Source organism: Phalacrocorax carbo, chromosome 20, assembly GCF_963921805.1.
Source record: "Phalacrocorax carbo chromosome 20, bPhaCar2.1, whole genome shotgun sequence".
In the NCBI taxonomy this organism is placed as follows: Eukaryota; Metazoa; Chordata; class Aves; order Suliformes; family Phalacrocoracidae; genus Phalacrocorax; species Phalacrocorax carbo.
The window spans coordinates 3937363-3954010 of NC_087532.1; the positions used below are offsets into that span (position 1 = coordinate 3937363).

At 50.6% G+C, this 16648-nt stretch overlaps 1 protein-coding gene across 1 annotated transcript in view; it reads right to left on the reverse strand.

Annotated features, from left to right (window-relative positions):
• LOC104049694 (tyrosine-protein phosphatase non-receptor type 11) overlaps positions 1 to 16648 on the reverse strand; it is a 59787-nt gene that overhangs the window by 12579 nt on the left and 30560 nt on the right. Inside the window, exons 2-3 of the mRNA XM_064470557.1 lie at positions 11595 to 11717; positions 524 to 718 (exon numbers count right to left, since the gene is read on the reverse strand). Coding sequence (XP_064326627.1) covers positions 524 to 718; positions 11595 to 11717 — 318 coding nt within the window. The remainder of the gene's footprint in view (positions 1 to 523; positions 719 to 11594; positions 11718 to 16648) is intronic.

The window sequence follows — 16648 nt, forward strand, 5'->3', positions numbered from 1 at the left end:
GCTTCTCACAGCGAGTCAGCCGTCCCCATCCCTGCAAGACCACAGCGTGCTGCTGCTGGGATGAACAGCAGTTACAGATTGAGGTGGGGTGGGGTAAGACTTTTTTTCAGGGCATTTCCACCCAGCATCCTGCAGGCAGACGCAAGTCTGTGGTTTGTTTCTTTTAAAAGCTAAGCTACGCGCCTCCTAGGATACACCTGCAGGACCCTTTGCGGATGAGCTCCTTCTGCTCATGTCCCCAGTCGCCTAAAAGCTAGAGAAAGCTTATCAGCACATGCTGACGCTGAGCAAGTATCAGCTTCTGGGCCTTGCTAATGCTATCTAGCCAGCTTCTGCATGCAGAGCAGCTAGGGAACCGTATCCCAGAGGCGTGCAGCTTTTGGGTCACGAAAGTTAAATCACACCCAAACACACTCTGTTTCGGGCTCCTTTCCAAACGCAGGCCAGGTGCAGCTGGAGGGTCTGCGCCAGTTGGGATGGCTGTCACCCCCACGGGGAGAGGCTGTCAGAGAGCGTGGCTTACCTCTCCGAGGTGGGGTCCTGGCAGTTCAGAGGGTACTTCAGCTCGATGACATTGCTGTTCTTCTCCCGCAGCAGCCCCTGCTGCTCGGTGTAGTACTGCACCAGCTCTGCAAGGGTGGCAAACTTCTCACCTCCATAGAGGTCATAGTAATCCCCTGTGTTCTGGATCTTAATGTGTGTCACCTCATCGTTTCTTCTGAGGAAGGAAGGCAAACAAGACTGTAAGCACGAGAGAATGGAAACCCAGCACTGACCTTCAGAGTCCTGATGCCTCCTGGACACCACCTGCCCCTGTAAGCTGCACCGCGCGCTCTCCGCTCATGCTGGCCCCGCTTCTACAGGAGGGGAAGGTTTGGATGCTCCTTGGCCAAGGTTACGCAGCCAAGAGCTGGCTCCGTACCTCACAAGCTCCCAGCCCGCTCTGCTTCCCAGGCAGCCTCACACAAAGGAGGTGAATAATTCCTCCTCTGCCATCACTTCCACTTCCTACACTACTTATACTCTCAGCTAGATGAGGCTCTGACCTTGACTCTGCTTTATAGCAAACAGTTTTCTATGCACAGGTATACTAGCTATCATCTAAATAGTATATAAAAAAAACCAAACCCAAAACAAACAGGAAAGAAATCACCCCAACCAACATATTGCCTGTGAACTGTGTGTGTGAACTGTACCAAAAGGGTTAATGCTTTCCCCTCTCCAGTGGTGCCCTCCAGGCTCAAGGGAATATGGCTGCGTGCCTTTATCAGCCTGTTCCAAAAGCCCACTCACCCTGGCAAAGCCCAGCCTCCTTCCTCAGAAGGCCACACTAACCTCCAAGAGGCAGGTTAATTGCATTTTAAATGCACTTAGCAGCAGCCCCTCTGAGCCGGGGAGACGTGGCTGGAAGCCCATTGCCTGATGGACGAGCTGGGTCAGAGACATTCGTAAATCTGAGCAAATTTCTTGTTCTTTACCGTGCCGAGCTGCTCCCAGCCTCTCTCAATTTGTTGCCAAAGCAACCGTGACAGCGAGATGTGGGAGACTCCAGGTGGTATAAGCAGTGTACCAGGTCAGACAGAAAAGCCATTTCATGGCGTGGGGAATTAGAAAAGCTAAAGTGCAGTGCACAAGGTTAAATGGAAGGAAGAGCTGGATCCATGGCAGGGGCTCTGGGGCTCTCAGTAGCGGTTCTGCCCCCATTTCTGCCACCTTTCTGTGGCTGGGTACAGCCCCCGTAGCAATGCAGTGAAAGACCAGATATCCAGGTGCTATTGGATATCCTGCCCCAGGTCCTCAAAATCATCTCCTGCTTGGTTTCCCTGGGCTGTAGGTACTGCCTACCTCAGAGCCTGGACCCTACTCTTGATGTCAGAGAGAGGTCAAGACCTGGCCCTCCAACGCAAGCAGTGGCAGAAGGCTCTGCCTGCCTTAGGGGACTGTGGCGCAGCTGCAGGGGCACAGCCCCGCTGTGCCAGCTCGACGTGCTCGCGAAGGCTCCCGGTATCAGGCTGAGTCTACACAGGGTTTACAGCGGTGTCGTCTTATTTGGATACCTTGGTGCAAATTCCTCTAGTCTAGGCAAGCGCTGGGAGAGCACCAAGGCAGCTGAGTTCTCCTCTGGCAGAGGGGATCCATCCTGCCTCGCACATGCAAGACGGGACACCTGGCTCCTCAGGTAACATGAGAAACAACCTCCTCTTGAATACTGCATCGAACTATATACACTGCAAGGTCTGGTGAAAGTCCACCTGAGAGGACTCTGCTGACTTTGCAATAACTCTCCCAAAAAGAGCTGACATCAAATTCCGTGAGCCTGGGGCTGTGTACCTGCAGGACTGTGGGACGACTGGCGAAGGGCACACCGAGCACTGTGGGAAGCGCAGCAGCCTCTCGCAGCGATGGGACGGTCACCGCCATCCCTGGGAGGCACGCCTGTTGCCCAGAGGCACGGCTACCTTTATGCAACTACTGCCGCGGATTTTGCTATTTCCACATACCTTGAGGATTTTAACAGCCACGACTTCTGGCATGTGAGGGGCTTGTCACGTGCACGAGCAGATTAAATGCTGACTGTCCGACAAGCTGTGCTAGAGTACACAGCAGCAGCTCTGCCACAAGATGAGGCCAAGCTGGAACCCGGCAATGACATCTCAGTGCGATAAGCCCACAGAAACATGAACAGCAGTGTCCTAGCATGGCTACTCTGTGTCTCGCCTCCAGACCTGCCTTTATTAGAGGCATGGCTTACGATTAGCTGGCACCACTCTTAGCCACACTGAAGCTACAGCCCACCACATGCCATGTGGTTCTCCCTAAAACACTGCCCTGACAGATGGCCATATTCACATTTACTCCATCCCAGTTGCTAAGGAGGACTTTGTCAATGTAGATTCAGCAATTCCAGTTTGCGCTAACGCAGCCCCCCTTGGATTCTTTGTCTGGCATCGAGGCGATTTCCAGTTAGTGCCGATTCAGTGGCAACAACCAACCGAGCGTGAACAGAGACAGCATCCACAGTGTTATCATCCCACATTAACAGCAGAACAAAACCAGCAGAAGACTGACAAACAGGCCTGAGGTGTGAAAATCTGCATCTGGGTCCTGAACAGTCTCACCACACCTTGACAAGAAGGTCTTGGAGACAGAACCCAACCGCCTGTAACATATAGGGAACTGCTGAGCGGCACAGGGAAATGCTGGGCATTTGGAGAGGCACAGTTAGCTCTTCCTGGTACGTCTGGTAAGCGTAGTTCTGACCTGGCCTGCCATGCCAACTCCAGCTGTCCCATGGGCAGAGACTTCAAAGTCTGGCCATCTAGGATATGAGCAGAACTCACTAGATGGAAACGAAAACTGGCTGCGAAAGTCACATCCCAGGCAGCTCTCCAATGACAATGCCTCTTCTCCGAGAGGAGCTGGCACATGAAGTGCTTCAGCCGTGCACACCAGCAGCTGGACACGAAGAGCTTTTGTGCAGCACAGAAGGCAGCAGACGAAACTGTTTTTGCCACTTGGCCTGAGGCTCAAAAGCTCCCTTCTTTCCACAGCTTAGTCTCCACATCACAACCCATTACAGACCTACAAAGGCTCAGTTCACAGACCCACTCCCCCACCCCCAAGCCCTTTGAGCACTTCAGGGATGAAAAGCAGAGAGATAATCAGGGTCCTTTATCCCATGAGCCCTCAAGGTCGTGCTAAACACAAAGGGCATTGATCGATCCCCACTTCCTTCCCATTTTTTTCTCTTCAAGCTTGCGTCACCTCTGCAGCTCCGCTGGGCAGCAGAACTGGACTGCACAGTAGCAGCATCCATTAAACTGTGCCCTCGACATGCTGGCTGGTGAAATAAAGCACAAAGGAGATGCCCAAAGGACTCAGCTGCCCTGCGCCAGAGGGCACAGCTACTTCTAACAGACACACAGCTCTCATACAGGGATGCAGCACTGTTTAATACAGATGCCACCTTTTCTGGCAGCTTCAGAGTCAGCAGTCAGGCAAGCGAGAGTTGCCTCCATTCCAAGCTAAGCTTCTTCACACCATCAGCACAACTCCTTAGCTAGACATCCAGGAGGGCTGCTTGATGGAAAACATTCCAACTGGTGAATCTGTGTCCATACTGCAGTGACCACCAGTGTGGATGCAGTCTGTTCTTCGCAATAGAGCACAGTCAATACAAAGAGGGCTTGCAAAAAAACCCAAACAGACCCTTTTTTGTCACTGAAGGCAGAAGAACCGCTTTAAATGTCAGAAATACATTCGCCTGTTGCATCCCCAAAAGTCTCTTTTGGTCATGTGCTTGTCCTGCCTGCGTCAGACAGAGAAAGCCTAGAACTTCACAGCACGCATGTAGGACCCCCCAGATAACCTACAGAAAGAAACCCCCAAAATCCCAAAGTTGCTCTGTGAAAAACAAGACAAATCTCCCACAAGGTTTAGAAACTTCACTGAAGGTTTGCTTTCAATTACACGATAGTTTGGGCTCTCAGAGAAAACTCACGATCCACCAATACAACACAACAGAACCAACCGACATTTGCATGCTATTTCAAGTATATAACAAAGTGAATTCTAGAAATTAGGTATGGGTTTCAAATCCTCATACCCAATTCCTAGGAAGAAGCAATTCAGCCGACTGCCTGAGCCCTACTGCTCACTTAAGGTGTTAGGAGCTCCAGGAGGTGCATAGATGAGACCAAGGACATCCAAGTACTCACACATTGGCACTGTTTCCCTATAGAGCATTTATGCTTTTTGCATTCCTGAAGGTGGTTTCTGCTCCAAAGAGCCCCAGCCTTTTGCCCTGGGAAAGGATGCAAAGCACAGACCACGTGCCAACGGGCTGCCATCAAAAAGAGTCTTCCAACACCCTCCTCTGGCTTGCCAAACCTGTAAATAGCAGCAAACACGAGCACAAGCAAGCTAGAGGTGTCCATCTGTCAGGATTACGCCTCTAACTGAATGACGGGCTTCAAAATAAATTCAAGCCACTCCAGGACAAAAGTAAGCCATTGTCAGAGGAGCACATGCTTGCTTAAGGGAAGCAGGGCCTTGTGATAAAAGCCCTTAGCCAAGATTTGATGTTCAGTACCTTCTCAGAGGCTCTCGGCGTGACTCTGCGTCCATCATTTGTTTCCTAGCTGTAACATGAAGACAGCGCTTCCCTTGGCTGGCCGGTCTGCCTTGGAAGAGGCAGAATCAGGCGTACCTCTCACTGAATATTTGTGTAGGCCTGGATTACAGGGCCTTAATATGTAGGTGCTATTATGATGAGGCACAAGGACAACCGTTTTAGAAAAGAGCCTGTTTCAAGCCTCCATCCATTCTGCTCCCGACCCATCTTTCTTCCTGTGCTGCATCCGTATCGTCTGCAGGCAGCAACTCCACCAGCGTAACGCACATGCAGTATTGATTTACTCCTTTCCACAGAGTACGTACTCTATAGGACATAAAATCCTCCTTTTTGTTTGCATGTCTTAACAAGTACCCAGAGTGTGTCTGTACATGCCTTTTTTTTTTTTGGAAAAAAAAAAAAAGTCCAGTTAAATATAGGAATGCTCAAGGAAGTGTTATCAGGGAAACCACTCAGGGAGACTAGCTCTGACAAAATTTTGTTATCCAGAAGCATCTTGTACTATATCCCTTGAATGACGATAAGATCCATTCCCATAAAATGTGATGCAGTTACCAAGTTAACAGGGTCTCTAACGGATGGTTCTTAACCAAGTGTCCTGGCATTTGCATCCCTGTCGTGGCCACAGGCCAAAGGCCATTTAGGCAAACATTCAACATGCCTTTTCCTTTTGTTCAAACTATTTACCCAGACCTGGCCAAACCTGTAAGAAGCTGTTCACTTTCTTCAGAAGCAATTCTGAATACTTGGTCTTCTGCAAACATGCTCTGGCAGATCCAGGCAAGCACCGAAGGCTGAAAACAGGGGGCATTTCCTGCATGGCCTCCCATATTTCTCCCCCAACAGCCCTCACTTTCAAAAGGCTGTATTTTCTTAAGAATCACAATTAAAATTTGGAAGACTCAATATCAAAAGCAAACCCAGTACCAGGTCCTTCTAGGAAATGAGATGTGACATAGCGTATGAGAAAGGGGAGGAAGCTTTTGCACCAGCTGCTCATCAGAACTGCAACAGGCAAATAAAGTCTACTTGCATCCTCCAAAACCCCCCTCTGCTCCACTCCCACCATGCAGAACAGCTTCCGCAGCTCTCCTGCAAGCCCAGCTCCAGCTTACAGCCCCTTCCAGGCTCAGAAGCCGAGGCATTCCTCCAAAGTGTCCCATTCAGTCCAGGTTTTGTGAGCCACTCTAAGGAAAGCATGAAGTGTTGGAGCGCTGTCGTTACTTTTGGGGGGGGGGCTCACCCTGGCTGGATGCCGGGTGCCCACCAAAGCATCACTCCCCTCCTCAGCTGGGCAGGGGAGAGGAAACACACAAAAGGCTTGTGGGTCAAGATAAGGACAGGGAGAGATCAGTCACCAATTACCATCACGGGCAAAACAGACTCAACTTTGGGAAATCAGTTTAATTTGTTACCTATCAAATCTGAGTAGGATAATGAGAAATAAACCCAAATCTTAAAAAAGCACCTTCCCCCCACAGCTCCCTTCTTCCCAGGCTTAACTTTCCTCACTATTTTCTCTAGCTCCACCCCACCAGCACCGCAGGGGGATGGGGAACGGGGTTTGGGGTCAGCTCTTCACACATTGTTTTTGCCACTCCTTCCTCGTGGGGGGGACTCCTCACACTCCTCCCCTGCTCCAGCGTGGGGTCCCTCCCACGGGAGACAGCCCTCTACGAACTTCTCCAACATGGGTCCTTCCCATGGGCTGCAGTTCTTCATGAACTGCCCCAGCGTGGGTCCCTTCCCCGGGGTGCAGCCCTTCAGGAACAGGCTGCTGCAGCGCGGGTCCCCCACGGGGTCACAGGTCCTGCCAGCAAACCTGCCCCAGCCTGGGCTCCTCTCCCCATGGATTCACGGGTCCTGCCAGGAGCCTGCTCCAGCGTGGGCTGCCCACGGGGTCACAGCCTCCTCTGGGCATCCTCCTGCTCTGGTGTGGGGTCCCCACGGGCTGCAGGGGGATATCTGCTCCACCGCTAGCCCCCCTGGGCTGCAGGGGCACAGCCTGCCTCAGCGCGGTCTTCACGGGAATCTCTGCTCCGGCACCTGGAGCACCTCCTTCCCCCCTCCTTCTTCACTGACCTCGGTGTCTGCAGGGCTGCTCCTCTCACATATTCTCACTCTTCTCTTCAGCTGCAGGTTTTTTCCCCTCTTCCTAAATCTATTATCCCAGAGGCGCTACCAGCGTCGCTGATGGGCTCGGCCCGGGCCAGCGGCGGGTCCATCTCGGAGCCGGCTGGCACTGGCTCTACTGGACACAGGGGAAGCTTCTAGCAGCTTCTCACAGAAGCCACCCCCGTGGCCCCCCTGCAGCCAAAACCCTGCCATGCAAACCCAATAAACTTTGGCAAAGACAAGCGCTCATAACCTGCAGGAGCCAATCCCTGCAATAAGGAGCATCACCCGCATTAAGCGACCCACTGATACAGAGCTGTCTTATCGTGTGGGTGGAGGTAACACTGAAATACCTGCAGAGAGCAGTGCTGCAGCGACGACATGGAACAAGGCAGCACATGCACAGGTGCAGAGGCTATTACTACAGCCTTACTCAAAATTACTCTCTGTCATCGTGACACTTCAGCTGAAGTTGCCAGACCTCTTTCCTCCCTGTTGATGCGCTCCGCAGATTTGCTGAAGTGCCCAAAGAATAAGATGAGCCAATAAATCCAGATTCGGTATCTGGTACTGACATACCACCAGCACAGCAAACAAAGGCTTCTCAGAAACACGGCCCTCTTGGCACTGGACTCTGGCAGGTGTGTCCGATCCTCTGGGTGGAACAAGCTCTTGAACTTATCCGCAGAGACATCCCAAGAAGGAATATGTTTCAGAAGAGGAAGGGCTGATGAAAGGAGCCAAGTCTGGCCGACTGCAGGCTGCCAGCAGTTTGGACTCAGAGCTAAGGATTTTTTGAGGATTTTTTTTCTATTATTTTAAGACCAGGACAAACATCATCCGTTCATTAACTGTATCACGTCCTCTCCACGTGGCTTGCCTTTTTCTCTTAAAAGCTGAAAAAACATAGCCCTGTGAAGACTTGTAACAGTAAAGGCTGAAAGAGTGCACAGAAGTAAAGAAAGAAAGGGAAAGCAGCCGCAGAGTTTCACAGAAACCTCGTAACTTCTGCAATATTATTTCCTAGCCTCTCTTCAGGGACACACATCTGGATACACACCAGCACACGGTCACTTGGTGTGTGGTCTGGTCAGCCAAAACTCCATCGCCTGCTTTCTTTTCAGCCCACATCCTCTCTCTAATTAAAAGGAGCTGCCTTTCCCCTCACTGGCTTTCAAGAGCCCTTGAAAAAGCTGAAGGGGGTTGAAAGAAGGAGGAAGAGGTTTTGATGGTTTTCCTAAAGGTACTTTCTCCCAGTGCCACCTCTATTTTAGGTACATTTTCAAAGATATCTGTATTGTTTCCTTTGAGAACATTTTATTTCTCAGAAAGGAAAAAAAATAGAGAGAGACCTGTCCATTTCAGAGATTAAAAAATAGGAGCTGTGTCAGGACACAATTCTAGGTGACAATAACACATTGTTCCGTCTGTGTGTGCGTGTGATGTAACAGGGAAAGGGGGAAAACGGGGGAGACGGACACCCAAGTTTTCAGCTTTCACAACATATAAAGCTACCCTTTCTATACTCTATTTGGTGTTGCAACTCTAATTCCCGAGAACACTTATGCATGTGTTTTGGGGCCATTATTGGCGGGAAAAGAACATATCGCTAAGATGAATTTTAAGCAAAACCAGTCTACCTAACCACTGACGGTGTCCAAGCAAATTTTCCGTACCTGAGACTATAGGACAACCCTCACCTCAGGTCATGCAACAGAGATGGGATGAGGCAGGAAGGAGCAAGGACTTGCAGGTAAAAGTAGCCAATTAAAGAATTATTTCTTTCTTTCTTTCCTTGTCTTCAATTCATGATGCCTCAAAGCTCTACACATTGCCTCTAAGCTTGTGTGTCATGTTTAATATGCTTTCCTGGAAACATGGTATATGTCACAGCTTTGGTTTACTCAGAACTGTAAGAGTTGGTCAGATTTTCCACTGAATTACAATCTGCCAGTGGGTTGTGGTGGTATTCTTCAATATTATGATGTTAAGGCATGCTGTATTGCCCTGCTCTTGCATCTCATTACTGCAGGGCACTGTTCATCCATTAAGGGCATTAATTGGCTCGATCTTATGGCCAAAACAATACTGTTATTAACCATTTACTGCAATATAAAGGTCTCCCTGCAGTAGAAAGTGGTCCAAACCCCCTCCAATAATCTGACACTCGCTTCCTCCCCGCTCTCTGCTTTCTGCCACAGAGAAAACAGAGAAGAGTAAAGAAATAATAGCAATAATAAAACTGCTCTGGGACTCCATAGCCAGCTGCAGCTGTTCCACGGGAGGCCAAGCTTTTATCCACTCAGTCTCAACACGTGCCACAGCTGGAAGAGGGGAGGCCGTGGCCCAGCACAGGTGGAAGGCAACAAACCACAAGAGCAGAAACGCACGTGGCCTTTGGCTGAGGCACAGGGACAGAGTTAGGGGAAGAAAAATATGCAAACTTGTGGCCTGACTCCACAGCACAAGGCACGAGTGCAGTAATGCAGGTGTGGGAACTCTGTCTCCTGGCAAAGCCACTTACCCTGCGATTTCAGGGTAATTATGCTGCTAGCTGGGTACCTTTCCACATCAGGACACTGTTGCACAGCCATAACCTGCATCTGCTTGCACGCTGCCTGGCCAAGCAGGTGCTGTCAGTGCTTCACGATCAGACAACACCCTGACTCACAAGATTACACGAGAAGAGTCACTAAGCTCACATGACGACATCCCCCCATTTTACACGTATTCCCTCGCTGTCACAGCTTGCTCAAGGCAGCTCTCCGTGACTGAGTTTATTTTCCATTCTAATTAGAAGCACTTCCTGCCTCTCTCATTAACTCACAGCCACTTCTGATTGCAAGATTACTGGAGAGCTACTGAAGTCAGATCCAAACACTCCCCACCCAGCCAATGCCCAGGAAAAGCTGGCCTTTTCCCCTTCTGCTGTGTTGCTCCATAGCGTGAGGAGCTGCGGTCAGAGCCGGCTGAGAGGCAAAGGGTCAAACTGCTGGGGTTTATTCCCCAACACAAAAGGAAGCATTTAAAAGAAGAAAAAAAAAAAAAAAAAAAAAAAATCAAGGCAGCTGCAAACCCTCCCTCTTGCCAAGCTAAGAAATGACGGCGCTTGGCAGAGGAGCGCAGGTTCACGTCCAGCGACAATTGCAAGGGGGGAAGAAACAAGGCCAAGCAGGGTTTCACCCAAGCGGTTAAGGCAACAAGGAGAGGGCGAAGCCTCGCCGGAGCCCGTCGGCATTGCCATGCTGCTCTGGCCCGCCAGCAGCTCCGGCAGCACCTGGCTGCGGGGGCAGAGGTGCGCGGGGAGGGACCGGGTGCAAACCGCGCCGGCGTTGCTCACATCCCGCTCGATGCCGGCGCTCTGCCAGGTGGAGACTCTCTGTCCAGAGAGTCCTTTGCACAAAGTTTCTCTTTGTGCACAGTGTTGGTCAGAGGATTTATAAACTCACTGGAGTTTCCTAAACAAAATGAGGGTTGTTTAAACTTAAACAGAAGCCACCACCCAAAAAAAATAAAAATAAAAAATGAAGAGGTCTGTGTTACAAGTGCCTGGAGAAACCCTTGCTGAGCGATTTCCCTGCAAGGCACCAGATGGATGGTGCTCATGGAAGGTTCATGCCCTGAACCCACAACCTGCTCCTTTTATCTCAGGGGTTCATTGGGCCCATGTTACTCTCTGCCTCCTCCCTTTAGCTCGCCTTCAGAGAGCTCTACCCAGCGCATCTGCTCCACCGCATCGCCGGCGGCCACGTTCACAAAGACCATCAGCAAAACTGCAGCTTTCCTTTCTGCAATTGCCTTGGTCCCGAGGAATTCAAGAGCGCTTTAAAGGTGACGCACATGATACCGTCTGGGAACACAGCCACTGCGAGGCTGGCCAGCAAGCTTCCTCTCTTATGGAGGTGCTCCTGGGATCCCTTACAAACACAGAAAACAAGTCTCTCCCAAAGGCAACTACCGTAAGTTCCTTTGAAACTGGAGCAAGATGATTTATCCCTCCTGAGATCGAACATGGTCTCCCCAGAAACACACGTGGGCTCATCATCTTCCCTCCTCCGGCAACAACGGCTCCAGAAACACATGCCACAAGCACGGAGCCAACCCTGGCAGGACAGGGGCATGTGCAGCCCACGGGGAGGAACAAACTGGGAGAAGGTAGCGTGTGGCTTTTAGCACAGCCCCTGCGGCGATGGGGAGAGTTCGGTGACCCTTTAACTTCAAGGGGTACCACAGAGAGGTCATCTCTGTGCAGCACCTCTCCCCTTGCACATTAATCAGAGCAGGGTGTGCCGGAGAGTTTGAGATAGCCCCTTCCTCCTGTCCTCATGTGCTGCTGTCTGCTTACCTGACAGAGAGAGTGAAATCTCCTGGGTTGCTCTTACTGGGTCGAGCCAGAAAGCTTCCATGGACACCCCTGGTCAGGAGCAGCTTCTCTGCCTCAATGCCACTGATGTTGGGATGAAACCACCTACAAAGTGCAAATGAGACATGTGAAATGGTGGTTAGCCTGAGCCTACCCCGACTGCCTCCCTGCTGCCCGAGGGGCGGACGCGCTTCCCTACCTGCGAGGCAGGCACAGAGCCCCAGCCTGCGGCAGCACACCCACCCTCCGCCCCACCGCATCGCAGGAACAGCTTCCGCGCAGAAAAGCCCTCCGTCCCGACGTTACCATGGAGAACGTCCTCTCAGACATCCACCCGAAGAGGTCTCTTTCCCAAAGGGCTTTGTCCTCCTCTCCCTCAGCTCAGGCAAAAGCAAGAGCCCTGCGCGCCGCCTGTGGCACAGGCGGGAGGTTCCCTCTCCGGAGGAAAGCACCGGCTGAGAAAAATAGTTTTGAGTTTTCTGGCTCCAGGTCTGATCCTGGCTGGCTGCTTCCCACCCAGCACTTACCAAGCTCATACTCTCAGAGCTGTCACGTTGCTGGCAAATGAACTGGGACCAAGAAAAGACCTGCACCCCTGAGGGCACTTAAGGCATTTCTTTAGGGGCTTCCTGGCATGCTTCATGACAAAAAAAAGCTCCAATATCAAGAGCACTAAACCTCATGTTCTCCCCAGCAAGAACACAAGCCTCAGGCCTTCATCTCTCCCATTTAAAATCTGTTTCGAAGAGGGGATGCTCAGAGATGGAGAGAAGAAAGGCTTTCCTTCGAGTCTCTGTCTGGGAATGAAAGGCACACTCTGGTCTGCAGTATGCTGTAGGAGCAAAGAGTCCTTATGCTACAAGAGCATTTCTTGAGTGTCGGTGCAAATGCAACGGCAAGTGCATATTCCAGGATCTCCCTCTTTGCCCGGCCCACAGAAAATAGCAACTCTGCTCCAGCCCTAGCTAAGGCAGCTTTGACTCTTCAACTTAAGGTGAAGCAGTGACTTTTAAACTCCAATTAGTCATAGCTCAAGCTGTGGTACCGCAGCCACCTTTCCCAAGAGCGAGAGAAAAATGACCCAAACCACAAAATTGCTGCGTCAAAAGCAAAGTTCTCCGCACAGGACCAGCGCGTAGCCCGGGAAGCAGCAAAGGAAACACTGCTTTGCGTGCTGCTGGAAAGTAACAGTGCGATTGGTGTACGTACCTAACAGGACATACTGGAAAAGGAAAAGAGAGACAGCTCACCCTAAGGGGAAAAATGTTTCATCATATCATGTGCTACTTTAATGTAATCTTTGTATTTTAAGTGTCATCAAACCATCTACTGACCTCATTTCTGATGCTATCAGTCTTGATCAAGTTTTCTCGATGGAATCGCAAGAACTGGTGTTTCCCCAGGCTTTAATGTGTACTAAATATGCATGCTAGACCAATGATTTCCCATGTGGCACCAGTTTTATGGTTCAATTTTTCAGAAGCCACTGAAAATCCACTTTCTAAATGCCAGGTTCTTTTGAGTAATCTCACAAGTCACACAAAGAGCACCCCAAACTGCGAGTCACTCAATTCTGAAAGTATTGCTCAGTTTTAGATCACACTCCGGCAGACGTTTCTGCATGGGGCTGCTGTAATATTTTTCATAAGCGAAGAGGGGAAGATGAGCCACAACGAGCACTGTATGATAACAAAGCTCACTTATTGAGCGTTTCTGGGCAGCACCAACTGCAAGAGAACCAGCTGCGCACACAAAGCTCCCTGCAGAGTAAAGGACGATGCTGTAAGAGCTCCTGCACGGGCGGACAGGTCTGCGGCACCACTCTGAACCAAAGGACTCAAAACTGCAACATTTAGTTTTCCAAGCAAAGTGAAATGAGGGTTATCAAGAGGAGCGTATCTGGAAACATTTAGTAAGCTAGTTTCTTGAACAGAGCTGTCTGCGGATCAGAATAGCTAACATGCTGTCCCCCCCCCAAAGGGCTTGCAAGTTTATCTCGAGTGCTGCAGAGAAACGTGTAACCTAGCATCTCACCGAGTGCCGGCATTAGGAAATACACCCAAAGACTAAACCTACAAACGTAACCCACACGCACGCTCGTTACAACGTGTTTGTCTCCGCGATACACATAGAAAAGGTCAAGAAATGTCACCATCTCCTCCACAATTTGGGATTTCCTCCCTCCCACCACAAGCCAAACAGTTTTGATTAAAGATCCTTGAATTCTGGAGGAGGAGAGGTCTATTAGGGAAGGGCCATGGAAACAAACGGTAAACAGGAATCCCAGCATTTCCAAGCCTCGTATTCCTGACATCACAAGAGCGACACCCTTTCATAAATCCACCATCTGCGGGGCCAGCATTTAACCGTGCCGTAAAAACTCCTACTGGCATAGGAATGAATGCCTCTAATGGAGCTTAATGGAGCTCAGGGACAGCGCAAAGCTGCCAAAGGCCACACACAACGTTTCCACTGAATGCCTAATGGCAATAAGGCCAGCACAATACTGCTGGCCAGAAAATAGTAGGAAAAACCTAAGGAAACATCTCTGCTAAAACAGTGGGATGAGAGCTCTTGTCGTACGTACCCATAGCCGTGAGTACACACCGGCTCTCCGAATATCCCCGTCAGCGTGAGAGCAGTGTCCTCCCAGGGGTGTACACTCCTCAGAGGCTGCCCTGACAACAGGACCCACGTGTCCCCACGGCTCCCCTCATCCCCCGGGGCTCCCACATAAATACTCGTTGCCCTGGGATGCAGTGCCTCAGCTGGAGCCAGACCTGCGTGATGCTGAGAACGGCCACCCTTGTGTAGGCTGTTGGTGTCAGGAAGGTGCTGGGGCTGTAAATCTTCCATCAGCCACGGCACTGGCTCCCACAAGGAAGAAGGCAACAGGAACAAAAAAGGACCTTATGTCCAACATCCCCTCCCGTGGAAGGATGGGTGCCTGGGAAGGGAGGACCATAACCCTTTTCCACCACAGCAGCTGCTGACCACAGCTACAAACGCGATTCACAACAGTCCCTTTTCACCATCTTTTTCTCAGTGAAAAACCGGGAGGGAATAGCAGTGGCCACTTAGAAACTGCGCAAACACTCAAGAGTGGGACAACACTGTGTAACACGGGAGAGGGAAGGAGTATATTGGGGGCAAATCTGGGGTTCTGTCAATTTTGACATTGTCTTTGTGTCACTAAACAGAAACCTAAGTGCCGTTTCCCCTAACGACTCCCACTGCTTGGGCAGGAACCAATTCATACACGCATACACAGACCGGTTGTTATTTAGCTTGCAGGAAGCATAAACAATGAGCTGAGGAGAAACCTTTGCAGCCCCCACAAGCAGAAGAGGGAGGAAAGGCAATTTCCAAATTCAGCAGCAAAAAAAAAGGAGAAGAAAAAAGGAAAAAAGCCCTCAGCAAGCGTAGACGCCTCTCCCATGGATTTCCAGAACAAACAAAACCTTGCGCAGCTCATCTTCAGAGGGCTGCGGTTGGACAGGAACGTATTGCTTGGCACTACTTTGGACAGGCTGAGCCGGCGAAGACTACGGGGCTGTGGCATGAGAGGGGTATTTTCAAATTCAAGGCCATCTCCATTTGGGAATTCCAGTCCGGAAAATTGAGCACTACGCAGGAATCCACAAAAACCCCACGAGGTTTGTGGCAGCACACGTCCTCAACCCCTCGTGCAGATCAGAGCGCTACCAACGACTCACCCCCCGCCTCTCCCCTTCACAGGATATTCTGGCACACCTAGTTCCAGGTCCCAGCTCACTCCCTGTTCCTGTAAGCAGCGGAATGAAAAACACAATAGCCAAACCAGCCAACACTGAATTTAAGGCTCTTCGGCTCGTCAAGGCTGCCCCATCCTACTCAGTGTACCCAAGAGCCTGAGTGCTCTAAAGCTCTCTGCCGCTTCATCCTGTGGGTGAAGGCACATCTGCCACGGCCACTACACAGCCGGAGGTGCTCTTATCAATACGGCTTGTTTTCCTCCCGGCCTGGAGTAAGCTGTGCTTACAGAAAGCATCTTTAGAGGCTGTTTTTCATTACGGCTTTTACTGAAGTACATTTGTTGGTAAGCAAAACCAACCCACAACAGAGCAGGCAAGAAGAAAGCACCAACCCACACATCTCTCACTAAATGGCAATACTAAAACCTGCAAACAGCCTTAGACAGTCCCACAGGCTGCAAAGTCTAGCCGTGCGTCGGGGGAGCAGGCACCGCTCACTTGCGGGTAAACCTGGGCTTCGAGTCAGACCTTTTGGAGTCACAGGTTGTTTATAGGAAGACCTGCAATATTCTGAGAAGGAAAACAAATTAAGAGGATCCAGACTAGGTACCCAGCCCAGGGAACAACAACAAGAAAAAGGCATTATTAATATCACGCCGTTGTTTCGACGTCAGCAAATGACGAGCATTGTTGTGCAGTCGGTCATTCAGGCAACCGCTCAGTTGTGAGTGCTTTTGGCAGAACTGAGTCACCCCTGAAGAATTGCTTTAAATATGAGTAGGGATCTAACAACTTTTCATCTCTACTGCAACAAGTAAATATACACTGTCTACTTCAGGCAATACTGGTTTCCTGCAGAGAAATGCATTTCCCCTCCATCGTTCAATTCATCTAAAATCAAACTTAAATTAAAAAGCCACCCGCAAGTGCCTTTCAGGAACCAAAAGCAAGAACCAAAGCTACACAAAGAAATTTGTTAAAATAACTAGAGAGAAAACAGAGACACTCGCACGCAGGGCTCGGTCCCCAACACAGACTGACAGAAGGATGTTGCTTGGGCTGTGGGAGGGACGGGGGGTACGGTTCGGTCAGAAGGGGAACGAACCCTGCACGGTGGGAGAGGGCTCTGCGCAGGGTTCGGGCCAGGCTGGCCGATGCACCGCAGCACGGCACGTTCGGAGCAGAACAGTCCGAGAGCCACGAGAACACCGGAAAGCCCATCGTGAGAAACCCAGCATGACTGAGGGTGCCGTGGGGACGGTAGTCACCGACGTGGCGTGCCCTCCACACCACTTGCCTTGC